General features: G+C 40.9%; 1 protein-coding gene across 1 annotated transcript; it reads right to left on the bottom strand.

Annotated features, from left to right (window-relative positions):
• Positions 1-1,169: 1,169 nt before the first annotated feature.
• Positions 1,170-13,547, bottom strand: rab11fip1a (RAB11 family interacting protein 1 (class I) a). The gene is made up of 6 exons (XM_085787205.1): positions 12,760-13,547; positions 7,735-8,171; positions 6,758-7,601; positions 3,814-5,505; positions 3,366-3,471; positions 1,170-2,772 (listed from the first exon to the last, which is right to left on the bottom strand). Exons 1-6 carry the CDS (start codon positions 13,107-13,109, stop codon positions 2,569-2,571), a joined length of 3,633 nt encoding a protein of 1,210 aa, XP_085643331.1. The 5' UTR covers positions 13,110-13,547; the 3' UTR covers positions 1,170-2,568.
• Between the last annotated feature and the right edge of the window lie 1,517 nt (positions 13,548-15,064).

A 15,064-nucleotide genomic window follows, 5' to 3' on the forward strand; every position in this document is an offset into this window, starting at 1 on the left:
GTCTTTAAACACAGTCAAGCCACAGGCAGATTGTGAGCAGCTTCCTCTGGAGCCAAAAAAGGCAAGTGCCCCCCCTGCCACCCCCCTGTGCACACCATTGAAAGGCGCTACTTTTTTCAGTAACGATTAATCAAAAAAATTTGCTGTTTACAATGCCGTTACCGTTACTGACAATAAAATGTGCTGTTACTTGACTCAAGAAGTCCCATTATTAAATGAATAATAAATTAACGCGTTAAAGTGTACGTTAGACGTATATCTGGAACTAACCAACTCACTCAGTATCCCATCACACAGGCAGGCTCCACAACATGCCCAACACTGGTTAAGACAAGTGCAGATGAGTTCACCTTTAATCCCAAACATAATAGATTGACCATGTGTCTTCCACATCAGTTCATTTCAAAAGTGTGATCTATTTGTTGAAATAGGAAAAAAAAAATATTTGGGCTGATGAAGATACTGACTCTAGTGATTAAGGTTGATCAATTTCTGCATTATCAGTAGAAGATGTAAAGCAACACTGCACTAATCGGTCTGGCCTTTGACTCGCATCACTGAGCTCTATTTAACTGGATTGCAAATATTGTACACTTTAATTCAAATTGAAATAATATAAAAAGATGAGAAAAGTTTTGAATTATTTTACTAGAATCAGGTCAGTGCCGTTTTCAGCACACATCACACAAGTAGGAGTGAAATATGAATTTGGTGGAGACTATTTTCTGCTACAGATCTGGTGGCAGCAGGATGATGTATGTGGGATTGATTGGGGATAAAGTACAATGTTCATGTTCATAATGTGTCATTATGTCTCCCTTACTGATGTGTTTTAAATAGTTTTTGGGCAATAATTGAGGTCGATGGGAGAGAGTAGTGAGCTACAAACTTAGAAGCTTTAGGCCTTACTGTACCTGTAGGTGTGTGTGTGTATATATATCCTACTGTTTTGTTATTACAATACACAATGATTAATAAACATAACACAAACCTGCAGGAAATGGAGTAAAAGACACAACAAAAAGAGCACAAGGCCACAAGTGAAGTTATGCATAGTTTGATTGAAGGTTTAAATAATTATGCCAATAATATATTTTACTTACACATGTAGATTTTATTTTTTTCCCTAATGTACATGAAATTATTGTAAGTAGTCACAGAAACAAAAATCTGGTGAAATAATTAGTGTCTTTATTTCAAATAAAACCACATTTTGCTCAGCATCACTTCTTTCAGCAGTTTTACATTGATTGTAGTTTTATTATCATGTCAGACAGACACTACACATCAGGCTGAACATTCTGAAGAAAAAGAGAGGTAGCCGACAGCTCTCCATCCAGCAAACACAGAAGTCATGAAAAAGGTTTTGAAGGCACATGTCTGTACATTCTCACGATTAATATTGCTATAATTTCTGCCAGGACATCAAACGGTATAATCATGTAAAGGCATAGATGTAGCTTTCATTCATTAGTGTAGTTTAAATACAAAGACAAGGCTGGTTATTACCGATAGTGAATCATTTACTATTCCTCTGATGATTTGTTTTTGATCATCCCTTAGTTTTTATTTTATAAATACGACACAAACATCACAGTGATTGAAATCTTACATTATTATTAGAATAGTTCGATTCTATCCATATTGCTTGCATAATATTTTATTTTCATCTATGTGCACAGGCTACATTGCAACCACATAAAGGAAAAATGTATTTATCTGATGTGTGATTGATTCAAAGAATGTATAGTACATATTTGCTATTATTAATTGCTGGTTTTCTAAATAACACCTCTTTGAAGCAAAAGTAGGCACAGCATCTGTTTTAAGGACTGGATGACCAGCTGACATTCAACTGTGGTGAGTAAAACAGGTGAGGAATGTTAACTGTGTGAAAATAAATGCTAGTCTAAAGGATCAGTGTAAAAATAGTAATAATGATAAAAATAAGACTTAAGTGGTGGAGGAAAAAGTCAATGTGCACTTGTAATATAAACATTCGTAATCTTCACTTAGCTGGTAAGGTCAGAGTTCATAGTTGCTATCGACAGTAATGCACTGCAAGGTTATGTATGTATAAGTATGTATGTGGTCATGCATCACAAAGTAGTAAGTTACAGAAAAAAGCCCAGTGTAAAGAGTAAAAAAAGGCCAGAAAATTGTTTGTTTAAGAAAACTATACTTTTCTATGCATTTTATGTATGTTAAATAAAGCTCAACAGAGTGTCATAAGATGTAGTACACAAATCAAGATGTTGAATATATTTTTCATGTATTAAGTTTTTTCTAAAGCAAATTCCAGTACCTTAGTGTCAAAACAAATACATTAATCTGCTTATATAAAGATTTTTACTTGCTTGTTATTAAGTCATCACCACATGTTATTAGTTCAGAGGCAATTTTCCAGCATTCACAAATGAATTTGGCTCTGAAACTCAAAAAGTGCATAATGCTCAAAGACCTTCATAGAGATTGTGTCTCTCAGTATACAGTGACAACAGGACAAACTCACACAGGAAACAAAACTGAATTCTTAAGTGTGTCACTCGCCTTTCTGCAGCTGTAACCCTACACTTGCTTGATAGGTTGGATGGTTTGCAGGATACTGGGTTTTTCCTCTATGACGCGGAGCACCAGGTGATCAATGTACTCCTCGAGCTCAACAATCTTGGCGTCCTTCTTGGACAGGTCTGTCTGCTGCTTCACCACCAGCGTGATCAACTCTTCCTGGGTCAACTGAGTGTACGGTCCACTTTGACCTGAGTCTGCCACCTGAGGGACATGACCAAAGTTAATACAGTGCTTGCCTTCTGAACACCTCTTCATTTATTAAAGTTCACATACTGTAGTTTTTCCCCAGAAAGTAAAAAAATCTGAAATGGCTTTTTCAGATGTGCGAAAAAAGATTTTAAAAAAGTCATATAAATTGGTCTGAATTACACTTTTCTTCAGCTTTCCGTCAAATCTTTTTCTGAGCAGATGGAGTTATTCTCACTTGTTAACCAGTGAGAAAAACTCCGTCTGCTGAGTTGAAAGACATGGCAAGTCTGCTTTTCCTTGAAATCAGTTTTTGTAAACCTGCCATGTCTGTGGTCAAAAATAAAACTTTTGACTACATTTTTGAGTCGACTGCCCAAAGCTTCTAAATGAGGAAGACCAATCACATTGCAACTGCTGCTAACTGCAACTGATTACATCATTTAGTCATGTTATTATCTAAATTTAACTCAAAAAACACTACTTGCAAACATTTTCCTTCATCTTATGTAATGCCCACAACAGAAAAATCTAATTAACTTGCTATAAGGCTACATGTCAAATCTGTTTACTTTACACCCTGAGTGTCATTTATGTCAAGACAGTACCTTAATCTTCCCTGGTGTGTTGTCCCAGACCTTAATCTCTTTCACAGCTTGGCCACTGGTTGCATGCTGGCTCTCAACTGAGGTCAGAGGCTTCACAGGATGAGGCCTGTAAGGAAAGTGAATATGTTATTATAAAGCCCTCAAAGGATCACTGCAAGCAAGTCACAAGAATTTGTACAAACTCAACAGGAAATAAAGAAAAACATAACAGCAGGGGTTAATCATTGAACATTTTCATCTGTTGCATTACAAATCTTCCAAATCATTCCACCGTGATTAATGTGTAGTAGCCTACATAGTGTTAAAATCACATCAAAATCAAAGAAATCACACGCCGTCAGTCACACCCAAGATCAATCCCAACACCTCAAATGCCTCCCAGTACAACAGCAGCAGCTTTATGCAAATCCAGATAAACACTATTTGTGAGTGGCCTCTTCAATCTCACCTGCGTGGAGCAAAGGCTAGCCCACCTCCATTGCTATTCTGAGCACTGACAGGCTGAGTCTCAGACGGTGAGACCCATGCTTGCAAAGGTGTCTTTCCCCCCGACATACTTCCTGCTGGTTCCTCCATAACTCCCTGCAGGGGCTCTGAGGAAGCCAAAGCAGTGGGCACAGCAAACGGTTCAGCTGCAAATGGATCCTTTTCGACGAAGAAATTGCTTTGTGTTTTCACATCAGCTTGAGGCTGAAGTGCAACCGACTGGTTCGTGATATTTCTTGCGGAGAGGCTTTGATTAGCCGGGGCTGTGGTTGTTTCGTCTTTAGATGCTGGTTCTTGTTGAGACTTGAAACTTTTATTATCCGGGTGAGTTCTTGACTGAAGGGAACGTCTTTGTCTCTGTGAATTCCTTCTCTGGAAAGCATGAAAATCTGCTTCCTTCGAATCATCACTTTTTTTCTTGTACTCACTGTGTCTGTTTGAACCACTGCTATTAAAACTTGCAAATGGATCAGCTGGCTTCTCTTGATTGAATATTTTATCAAGATCATCCGTTGTCATTCCTGGATCTTGAGGTTTTGCCTCTTTCTTCACGTTGCCGGCAAAGGAGTTGCTGACGTCTTGGTTCTGCTTCTGATATGCCCATCGGTCTTTGGAAAGACGCTCAGTACTGGACAATGAGTCAAACTCCACAAAGTTGTCCTTTGCCTGTCCACCCTTTCTGTCCATGCTACTCACACTTTGACTAAATAGCGCAGACTCATTCTGCTGTGTCGACTCATTCGCATTAACCCTCTGTCTAGGTTTGGCTGTGGGTTGTGGAGTTGTATCCATTTGACTGGTTGGTCGGGATGCATGTGTTACTGAAGGTGGCAGCAATGCCTTCTTCACTCCATCCCTGGACATCTCTGAGAGATTTTCTCTGCCTGAGATGTCAGTATTAACAGGTCCTGGGGCTCCAAATGGATCAGGTCTCAAATGGTGGGCAATGTCCAGGCTTTGACTTGTATCGGCTGCTGGCTGAGTTTGTGAAGATGTGACCGGTTTAGGGGGAGCTGGGGCAGCTATTTTTTTTGTTGATACAGGTTTGGTCTCCAGAGGTTGTGTTTGATAACGCCTGGTAGTAGAACTCTCTAGTGATACGGTCCTTGGACTTGGGTGATATTCCTCTGGGCCATCTACACTCATCTCTGGACCTAGAAGATCAGGTCCAGGTGAAGTGTCCCGATGTTTCTGATTGACCTCAGCAATTATATGGTCCCATCGAGTGTGCCCTAGCACCCCGTGCCTTTTCTGGGGAAAGAGGGTTTCGTAATCAGGAAGTGGGACGGACATTCTTTTGCCTTTCTGTGATCCATCTGCTTCTACGTATGCAGGGTTATTGATCTCTCTGACAGAACCGTGACTTCCTCCAGCTTCAGTCCCAGACACGAGATATGAGGGTGGCAAGGGGGCTCTCCTTTTCTTCTCTTCCATGGTGGGCAAAGATCCCTCAGACTCCACAGATGACAAATTCTCGGTGCTGCCACGGGAGGAACCAGACAGGCTTCGACTTAAATTTGGCGGAGCCAAAGATGAGTGGAGGTTGGAGAAACGATCAGGGGATTCAGATGGGACACTAGAGAAGGTGGAGTCAGAGGTGGCTGGGGAAGGACACAGCTGACTGGGGGTTTGGCAGTCAGCGGGCTCAGACAATCTGCCAAGGAGTGAGAACAAAGGCCTACAGGTCAGTGTGACCATCACATTACTGGAGTCACTTACACCAATGTACAACCCATCACCAGTTTAACTAGCATCTCACAGGTCAACACGTCTCTCAACACAGACCTATACAATTCCCATTTACAACCTCACGTAAACTACATTTTTCAATATGATACTATAAGTCTTATAAAGCTGACAATACGTCCGTGATAACATACTTCCTAAGGCTGACACTGAATATGACAAATTCATTTGTTCATAAAATGGTCTACTGTTGTTGATTGGCAACCTACAAACAAAACCTCTGACGTTCAAATGTCTTGTGATGAATGTTTCTATTTTTAGCTGTGACTATTTCACATTAAGAAATTCTAATAAGTAGAGACAACAATAGAAACATTTCTAGGTTCAAGGTTTTTCCGCATGACATCAATACATCAGATTATATAAACACCTATAAATACTATGGAAACTATCTGCCACATAGAATACTTCATGTAAACTAGGCCACTGTAATACTGACAATAGCAAACACATGGCCCTTACCATTATGATTCAGAAATTTAAAAAAAGAATCCAGTCCAATCCAGTCCACAAGTAACTTTTTACAACAAGAAGCACGGTCCAAACACTTGAGACCTGCACAAAGTCATTCTACAGCTCAAAGACTCCGTATGAACTGAGTCACACACAACCTGCTCCACAACATCTTCCCCAACACAAGCCACACCCAGACTCTCATCTGTGTAGACGCCAAACTGGTCAATCAGGTTCAGTCAAATACTTTAGAGAGGTCAAAGTTTTTTGTAATTCAAGACAGTTGGAGGGTTCCTGAGGATCAACATGAACAGAAACAGGAAAGCAAGCTCTGAAATTCAGTGACGGCAAGTTTCGGTGGAAACAGACAGGATGAAACTGAACGACCAGTAACAAACGTTTAGGTTTAGGTGAATATCATTTTTAAGTGATCATGTGCCTCTTCTCTACATAATAAGCATAAATGCAGGATCTGTTGCTGTTGTACAGGAGCAGCACTATTTATTTGTTTTACTTTAATCATTCATTAAACAACATTAAACCGCCAAAAAGTGAAAGTGGGTACTCCAGTCATGCAAGTCCAAAAACAGTGTGACCACATGCAAATAATAAGATCCACATCATCACAGCAGTGACATAACAGAAGCATCATTACGTAACAATATATTAACAGTGTGCATGTGATGCAAATTGAGAAGGCAGCCTACCTGGGTTTGACTGCAGCAGTGCGGTTGGGGAGGACCACGCCAGAGGGGGGTTGTGGGTTGTGGGTGGTTTTATGATCAGTTGGGTTTTCATTGCTGGCAACTTTAAGATCTGAACTGAGGGAAATGTCCTCAAAGTCACTGCGAGGGGCAGGTGCAGGCGACTCCTCTTTTTTCTCCTCCTTCTTTCTGATCATTCCAAACAGGGACGACAGCCTGTCGCTCATGGAGGCCTCTTCCTGTCGTTTCTGTTCCTCTGCTTTGCTCCGCTCCTCCTCGAGCCTCTGATTCTCTATCCTGCGCTCTTCCTCTTGCTTTCTTCTCTCTTCTTCCTCCTCTTTCTGTTTCTTCCTCCTTGCCTCATCCTCGATTAAGCGTCTCTTCCTTTCCTGTTCCTCTTGGTATCTGCGCTCCTGCTCTTCCTGGACTCTTCTGGCCTCTGCCCTGTGTTTCTCCTCTTCCTCCAGCCTCTTTGTTTCTGCTGCGCGCCTCTCTTCTGCCTGCCTTCTCTCCTCCTCCTCTTGATGGCGCTGTTGCTCCAGTATAGCTCTATCTGTCGACTCACGCCTGTAGACAGGAACAGGTGCGCTTTTAAGGGAATCTGCAGAGGCATCGGAGGTGTGTTTGCGGACATCCTCCAAAGACCCTTGGCCTGAGCTGTTCAGACTGAGTGTAGATCCACTCTTCTCTGTCTCCTCCGTGTACACATGGCTGCCGTTGATGCACAGGTTGTTCAGGTCACTGTTGCTTTGCTTGGAGCGACCCAGTAGGGAGAAAGGACCCTGAGACACCTTGCTGTCAGAGCTGCCAGTTCGCTTGTGGCCCAGAAATTTGAATTTCTTTTTTACTGTGGGAGGAGAGACAGGGAAGAGTGATGTCATTGTTGACATGCAAAACCCCATTATTCAACAAGAAGTGCAACAGAGGCCAAGCAAAGCTGTCAACATACAGTTCAAACAGAGCAAAGAAACGTAATTTACCTTCAGGAGAGTCTATATTGAGTCCAGATGAACGGCTGCCACTGAGAGATGAGTTCTTCTCGGGAAGAGTTCCCAGTGTAGACATGGACTGAGAGATGTTGCGCTGCAAGTTTGACTTGGGGGCAAAAAGGTTTTTGAGCTTTGATTTCTTTTTCACTCCTGGAGATTGATTGAGTGACTGTGCATCGGCCTCTCCCTCGCTGTCAGTGAGGACATTGCTGACAGAGGGAACGATAGCTGAAGCAGAGTCAGAGAAGCTGTCCTTTTTCTTCCCACGGACTTTGTCTTTTAGCTTGGAGATGCGGGAGCGCGGCTTGTCCTGCATGGAAAGGTCAAACATGCTAGCTGACATGTTGTTCCTCATGAAGTGTATGTCTAGCAGCACCTCCCCTCGCACCTTGTCTTCTTTTCCCGTCTTGTCCACCAGCTTGAACCAACTGCAAATGAAAAAAAGAGAAAAAGTATCATCAGATGTTTAAAATACCATTCAGCAAGATTCATAAATGTTATCTTCAAAAGTCCCAGTTGAAACTGAAACAGTGGTAAATAACTGATTTGTCAGATAGAGATTTTAGTAACATAAAAAAAAGAACGGCTATTTGATAGAGAATTAATCAAGAACACTTAATATCCTTTCTTTTGAGCTATGTACATAATGAGGTTAATTAACTTATCAAATAATGGACTGATTTAAAAATAGAGTTAATGATCTTAAATTACCAGCGTATTTAGGTCATTTTGCTAAAGTTAGGCACAAGAGCAGAATATTCTTAATGGATCAGTTGGTCAGCATCGGTTTTGATCCTTTATCACTAAACCAAACTTGCAAACACTAATTTAGGTTTGCCTTTTGAGTGTGATGATTTTGTTTGCATTTGACTTCTAGTAAATATTTCTGAGTTTTGCACTGTTGGCCAGACAAAGTACGTAATCATGAGATGTTGTGGGCTTTAATAATTTCATTTTTCACTATTTTCTGGTTGAATGTAACACACAACATGCTGTAAACAAATCCCCAGGTTTCTAATGGCTCTGACTTCAAACACTCAAGATCTGTTGCCATCATTCTGCTGAGTCTCATTACTGTACACCTGAGACTGATAGGTGTCATTAACCAGTGAACGGCTTGTTCCAGTTCCTGTTGGGAGTACCATGCCAACCACAGATAAAGCCTGACAATTACAGCTTTGTTCAGATACCCCCCACCCCCACCCAACGTCCACTCTGTTGTACAGGATCAGCACTTATTGTCTGCAAGGGAAGGGTAGGAGTGTTCTGGAGAGCCCTGTCCAAAACCCTGCCAAAACAAGCTATTAGTGCAATTACATACCAATGCTTTCTGCTCAAATAATTGAAGCTTTGCTATTATTAGATGTACTAACACTGTAGCAGAAGTGCCCATTATAGCGAGCCTTTCCCCTTTTGAACTCTTTTGTTCCACAGCAGAGCCCTCGGACTGTTTCACTTACGCTAAAGGTCACTGTGTGAATTATTTTTGATCGTTTTGTGGAATAACACTGTACGATGGTCCTAATAAGGTTCAGGCTAACATTGTATGAGATATCCATCACTGAAAAAAAAAGAGATGTCGTGAGTGACATTAACTAGGCAGATAACTGCAGTCTATATGGAGTTTATTGCTTCAGCATTCATTTTCATGTCATGAAGAAGACCCCCAGGCAGGCTGGGGATAACATCCAGGAAACAAGCAAGGGAGTAAACCAACATTTTTCAAACACTCTAAAACACGCAGGGAGGTGCTGTACAGTATGTGAAGTAATGAAAGTTACAGTACAAACATTCTCCTTCTCCCACCCTAAACTGAGCATGCCAAGTCAAACAACTGCTGACAAAAAGAACAAGGAGATTACACGTGACTCAAAAAAAGACAGTTGTCCTCTTCTTGCTTACGTCAATTATGGAAGGGTACTCCCTTTAAAATACAATGCAGTGTTATGGTCATTAAAAGGTTGACAAGGACAGTATGCACTGTGCTGTCTGCTGCATAGATAGTTAGATACACAGAGCCGTGCCCCTGATGCACGCTCTCACTGGTCCTGCTGGACAGGTTCGCTCTGTTAACCGTCAAGGGCACTTCTCTAACACATTTAATGATTAACAGGAGAGACTGTGTTTATCTTGGTGTAGGCACTAAAATGGACTTGGTCAATAAGATAACAACAAGGTACAATAGAGTTAATGTATTAATAGATTCCTCCAAAATATGTTTTTAAAGAATTATCAGGAGAGTAAATCCAATTTAGAAATGTTCTTAGAGAAAAGTTGACATCAAGTCTGAATTCACAGGAGGTGACTCTCATGCTGTGTGAATATAAGCCATGTGTTAGGATTGGGAGATATTTTTAGTGCCACTGTTCTGCTCTGTGTTTACAAAATAAATACGATGGCTCGGGTTTCTGAAAAATTATAAACTGGCTCTGACCCAACTGGAATTAGTCCAGTATCATTACTCCAAAATATGTGATGCTAAAAGGATCTAGCTGACAGAACATGTATCTGTAATTATAGTAATGATGAACAGCTTGAGTTATTTTAAAAGCAAAAATTCCAAACTTTCACTGTGACCCGTGTACATTTGTGATTTTTCAACATTTTTCGACCAAACAAATGATCTACTGGCAGCTTACTCAATGATAAAGTTATTTGTGGATCTAACCACATCAATCCATCTCAGAATCTATAAAAAAAAACAACATCTGATTAAGATTACAATTTTTTTTCCTGTGCAAAATAAGCATTGAGCTGCAGTCATTAGGTAAATAATAACTTAGTAAATCTCCAAAAATTTTATGTTTTGATTATCCATTCATTTTAAAGTATTTTTAAGAAGGAAGCCAAATGCTTTTGGACAGCTGAATGGACGAAATAAGCAATGTGAGGACGCCGCTTTGAACTCTGTGAAAAAAGTGATATCGATGGCAGTTTTCTGACATTTTATAGACCAAATTATTAATCGGCTAATGGAAGAAAATGATACGCAAATTAAACTGAATAACTCCCTACATGTAATACAACATAAATCCTCTGAATGAACATCAATTATTTATCTTCTGATGATTTGGGATTGTTTATGATTTTCACTCATTGATCACCTCACATACTTTGGCAGTACAACCTGATTTTCAATCTCTAACAACTCTGATGTATAAGAGGCAACTGTAAAGTTCCTGTCCTGCAGAACAACAAGTGCTCAGTGTCACACCCTGTACCAGCACAACAGGGAAGCAGGATAGAAATCTAACACCACGCTTCCAGGTGACGACATGCGACATCCAATACCCAGGATGATAACTGAGACACAAGGACCAGGTCAAGCAAGAAGAGTGAGACTTTGAAAGAGAAGCACAAGGAATGAACTTCAACCATTGAAATGTAACTGAGCAAACACAAGATAACACTTCAGATACAACGGTGCAGAATATAGTGCAATAACGAAGTGAATGAAGTCATTCCAGCGTCATATCAAGGCTGCCCTTGTATGAGTGATTACTGGGACTCATAATCAGCAGCTCACTCAGTCTTTACCAAAGGTCATCTCAGAATTCGGCATTTGGCCCTGTGGGAAAAAGTTAGAGTCTATATCCAGCCCTCAGTTTATTTTGAAAACTCTCCTGCATAAGAGGGTGTGTGTCCTAATTCAACACTAATGCAATGTTTTATTTTTGAGTCCTATTACACCCACGTTGCACCCATGTCACGTCAAACCACAGATGTCATCCTGACTCATTTAACCCGTCTGGGCGTGAACAAACATATAATAAAATAGGAAAAAACCCTGACGAACGTGTCGGATGAACAACAGCAATGTGAGAAAAGAATTCCACATATAGGCACAGCTGCCAGTGAGTTGGCTTCACACCAGTTTATGAAGTAATAGCCACAACTGAACGTTGAGGAGTGGCCAAATAGAAAGAGGAAAGACAGAAGAGAAGAGATTAGAATAATCTTTGCCTGTTTTCCCACCAACTCCATGGTTTCTGTTTTCACTCCGAAACACTGATAAGAAGAGGGAGGGGAGGGAGGCTCCATCGCCATGTCCATGTTTTAATGCTGTTGTGTTGTTGTGACCCATTTTAATTGCTGGGTGTTTGATGTTTGTACACAAATGCCAATTGCCAGAACAAGACCGCTCAATTTTGTATTCATTATTTTATTTATTCATGTGCCGAGTCAAGTAATCACTGAATAAATATTTAAAAAATTCAATCACGTTTGAATACAGGGAGTAAAATGTTTCATATTTTGGGAAAAATCTATATCAGCATTGGATTTCTGTGTCAGTTACAGACACGATGGGGTAGGTAGGTGTTCAAAAGCCACAACTGTATTGTTAGTGTTATGGTATCTCAGATATTCTTAAACTGAGCCAAGTGATGTAGTAAAGGACAGGTAAGAAGAATTCAATTCACTTAACACTTCAAAGAGATAACACAAGTGGGCAAACCAACCAAAGCAATTACAATGCAGTCAGTCATCAGACATAGTGAAATTAGGGCAAGGTTGACACTAATTGTTTTAAAAGACTTGCTGCTTTATAGTCTGCTTAGCCTCAATCACTCAGGGAAAAATGTGAACAGGTTTAAGGAACTTCTGTCTGTCTTGGCTCAAGTATAATTCATGAACAACATAGCCATACGTGTAGTGTGGGGGATACAGCAACAGATTATTTGTTTGTTTACCTATTTATTCAAAGTTTACTTGGATTGCTTAACCGTATGATGTAATCCACACTAATACTTAACCTTTGAACTAATACTAAGGTTGTGTGGGTGGATTATAATTCCACTGTGCAGGTGTGGTGTGCTGGGACTCCCTGGGTTTGTTATGTTGTTCAGGTAGAGCTTGGAGCTGAATGTGAAGAGAAAACCATCACTCTGGTGGAAACCTTTGTAACCCTTAACCACAGCAAACAACCCCACACCAAAGTGCCAGAGTAACAAGCAGACTATAGATGACTGAGTCATGATTTCGTTAGGCCCACTTATATTAACAGTTGTCACTTACTCTGTCTTTTTGCGGGACTTGTTGTCATGGAGATCCAGCAAGTTTACCATAGCTTGACCCAAAAACTTGTCAAGCCCCACCTGGGCACGGTGCATCACTATGATGTACAGTGTGCAGCGTTCAGCGTTTCCCGGGTGGAAGAGTGGCAGGTCAAACGAAGCCTCTTCTTTCCACACCGGAACGACACATTTCTCAGCCACAGAGGTGGAGAACTTGTCTTTGGCCACCTGGATGATGGCGTAGGCATCGTTGGTGCCGCTCTTGCCCTTGACGCGGAGGTTCCGAGCCTGGTGCACCGTTACCTGGACGCTGGTCGGGAACCACTGCTGGCTCTGGTCGGCCAGAGACATGGCGCAACGCTGTCAAGACGTGCCAAAACTTAACGCGGGCTGTCTTACAAGAGTAGCCGATAACGTCTCAAGTTGTTGGTTAAGTTATCCTTTTCCCGAGCTGTGTTTTTCACCTCCGACGTCCTCTGCTGCGGCGGGGGGTTTAACGTTAGGTTACCTAGCTTGACTTCGGTTCAGGAAGCTCAGGTTGATGTCGTAATACTTCTCCCTCCTCTCCGTAACGCTATATCAAAGCCTCTAATAACACCGGAGTTGAGTCAACAACAACTTAACGCTAGCAGTACCTGTGACGTTACAACCCCACCGGTACATTACCGCGCTGCCACTAATTCCTGTAAGAAGCTTTTATAAAAACGCTTTTCTTTGCTTTGCCTCCTCCGCCAAGTTAAACAGTTCACTTCCCTGATGTTACCAGTTTCCACCCATACGCTACAAAGCAGCGCCTGATTGGCTAATTTCTCTGTCAGTTTTCACAGCGCGTCGCTGATTGGACAATGCAGGAGGTGGGCGTTGACAGATCGCCAAACCGTTAACAACTGATCAGGAATCAGATTAGCCACGCAGAAGTAGAAGCTGTAAATAAGACAACAAAACTGAGGAGTCCAGTGATGGAAATAAACATGTGTAGGAACTTTTCTGTCTTTTATTTGGGTTCAAAAGTGCGAGGCACAGTTTGAAGGTAGTGTTTGTTTGGGGAAGCTAAAGGAACAGCACTTTATGACTTTATGATTGCTGAGATGATGACAGATAGCTACTGTAGCCTAAATGTTGTTAAATTAAGGCATCCAGAACAAAACGGGGTGAAATTACATTAGGCCTACCTTTGATCCCTCACTTACTTAGTATCTTATGATCTGTTTGTCAGGCCTTCATCGGGTTATTTAAGAGAAAACTGATTTCAGGCAATTTCTCATAGGCCTACTGGTCTTGCATACAAAAGAGAATGTTATCACCACATTTTAATGGGTTTTTGAAGGGTTGTGTATCCAAAATAGAGTACAAGCCGCAGACTGAATGTTAAATTGAAGAAGCCTGGAACATTGCTTGTAAATAATTCGAAATTATGTGATTGAGAGAAAAAGAACAACAACTGGCAAGTGCTCAATTGATTAGCAACATAGCAAGTGTTTTGTAACCTTAAAAAAAATGTTTTTTCTTGTGCAACTTGGAATTCATGTTTGAGGAACAAAGTCAAGATGAGACCTGTGGGCAACTCTGGCACGACCATAAAAGGCAGTGAGTACAGATGACAGTATCCACACCAGATGCATGATGCATTCAAGACAGGACTATCATGATGTTTATATTTGTTTCACACAAGAGTTTCAATATAAGTCACAGTAAAATAAAATAGAAACTGTCATGTTTTACATCTTGAAGGCATCCTGCATGGGGCAGATCAAAAAGATCATACAGCACACAACATGCACAACAGACTGATCATATTAAAATGCCAAACCATAACAACATAGCCTACTACAGTATGCCATTCTTTGGATCACATGAGGACTTCCCTTCAAAAAACAATGACAGTGAGTTGCATAGTACAAACATGATATCCTGTTTATGCAATTTCCTGAATTGCAAGTATTTCAAACTGACTTTCAAACAGCTCCTCACATGTAAAATTGATGCTCTAACTGGATTCATTAATTTCAGTCGTGACGTTTTGTGGCGTGTCCCCTGATATGTGACTTGCATTTTGTGGATACTCCTTCGAGAAACTTTTAATACCAACACCTTAAATTTCATAGTTAGAAGGTTTACTGAGTATGGGGCAGACAAGTCCATCATTGCAAAACCTGTGAGATTTGACTAACATTTCATTTCTGTCCAGAAGGGGGCAGTCAATCAGACATTAGACCCAAAGACTGTATAAAGATTAGACCAGCAAAAGTGGAAGACATGGAAATAGAAGTTAACTGGGTATGAGAAAGACAATTATTTTCCCCCTG

Source organism: Trachurus japonicus, chromosome 9 (assembly GCF_045865225.1).
Source record: "Trachurus japonicus isolate A0001 chromosome 9, Traja_1.0".
NCBI lineage: Eukaryota > Metazoa > Chordata > Actinopteri > Carangiformes > Carangidae > Trachurus > Trachurus japonicus.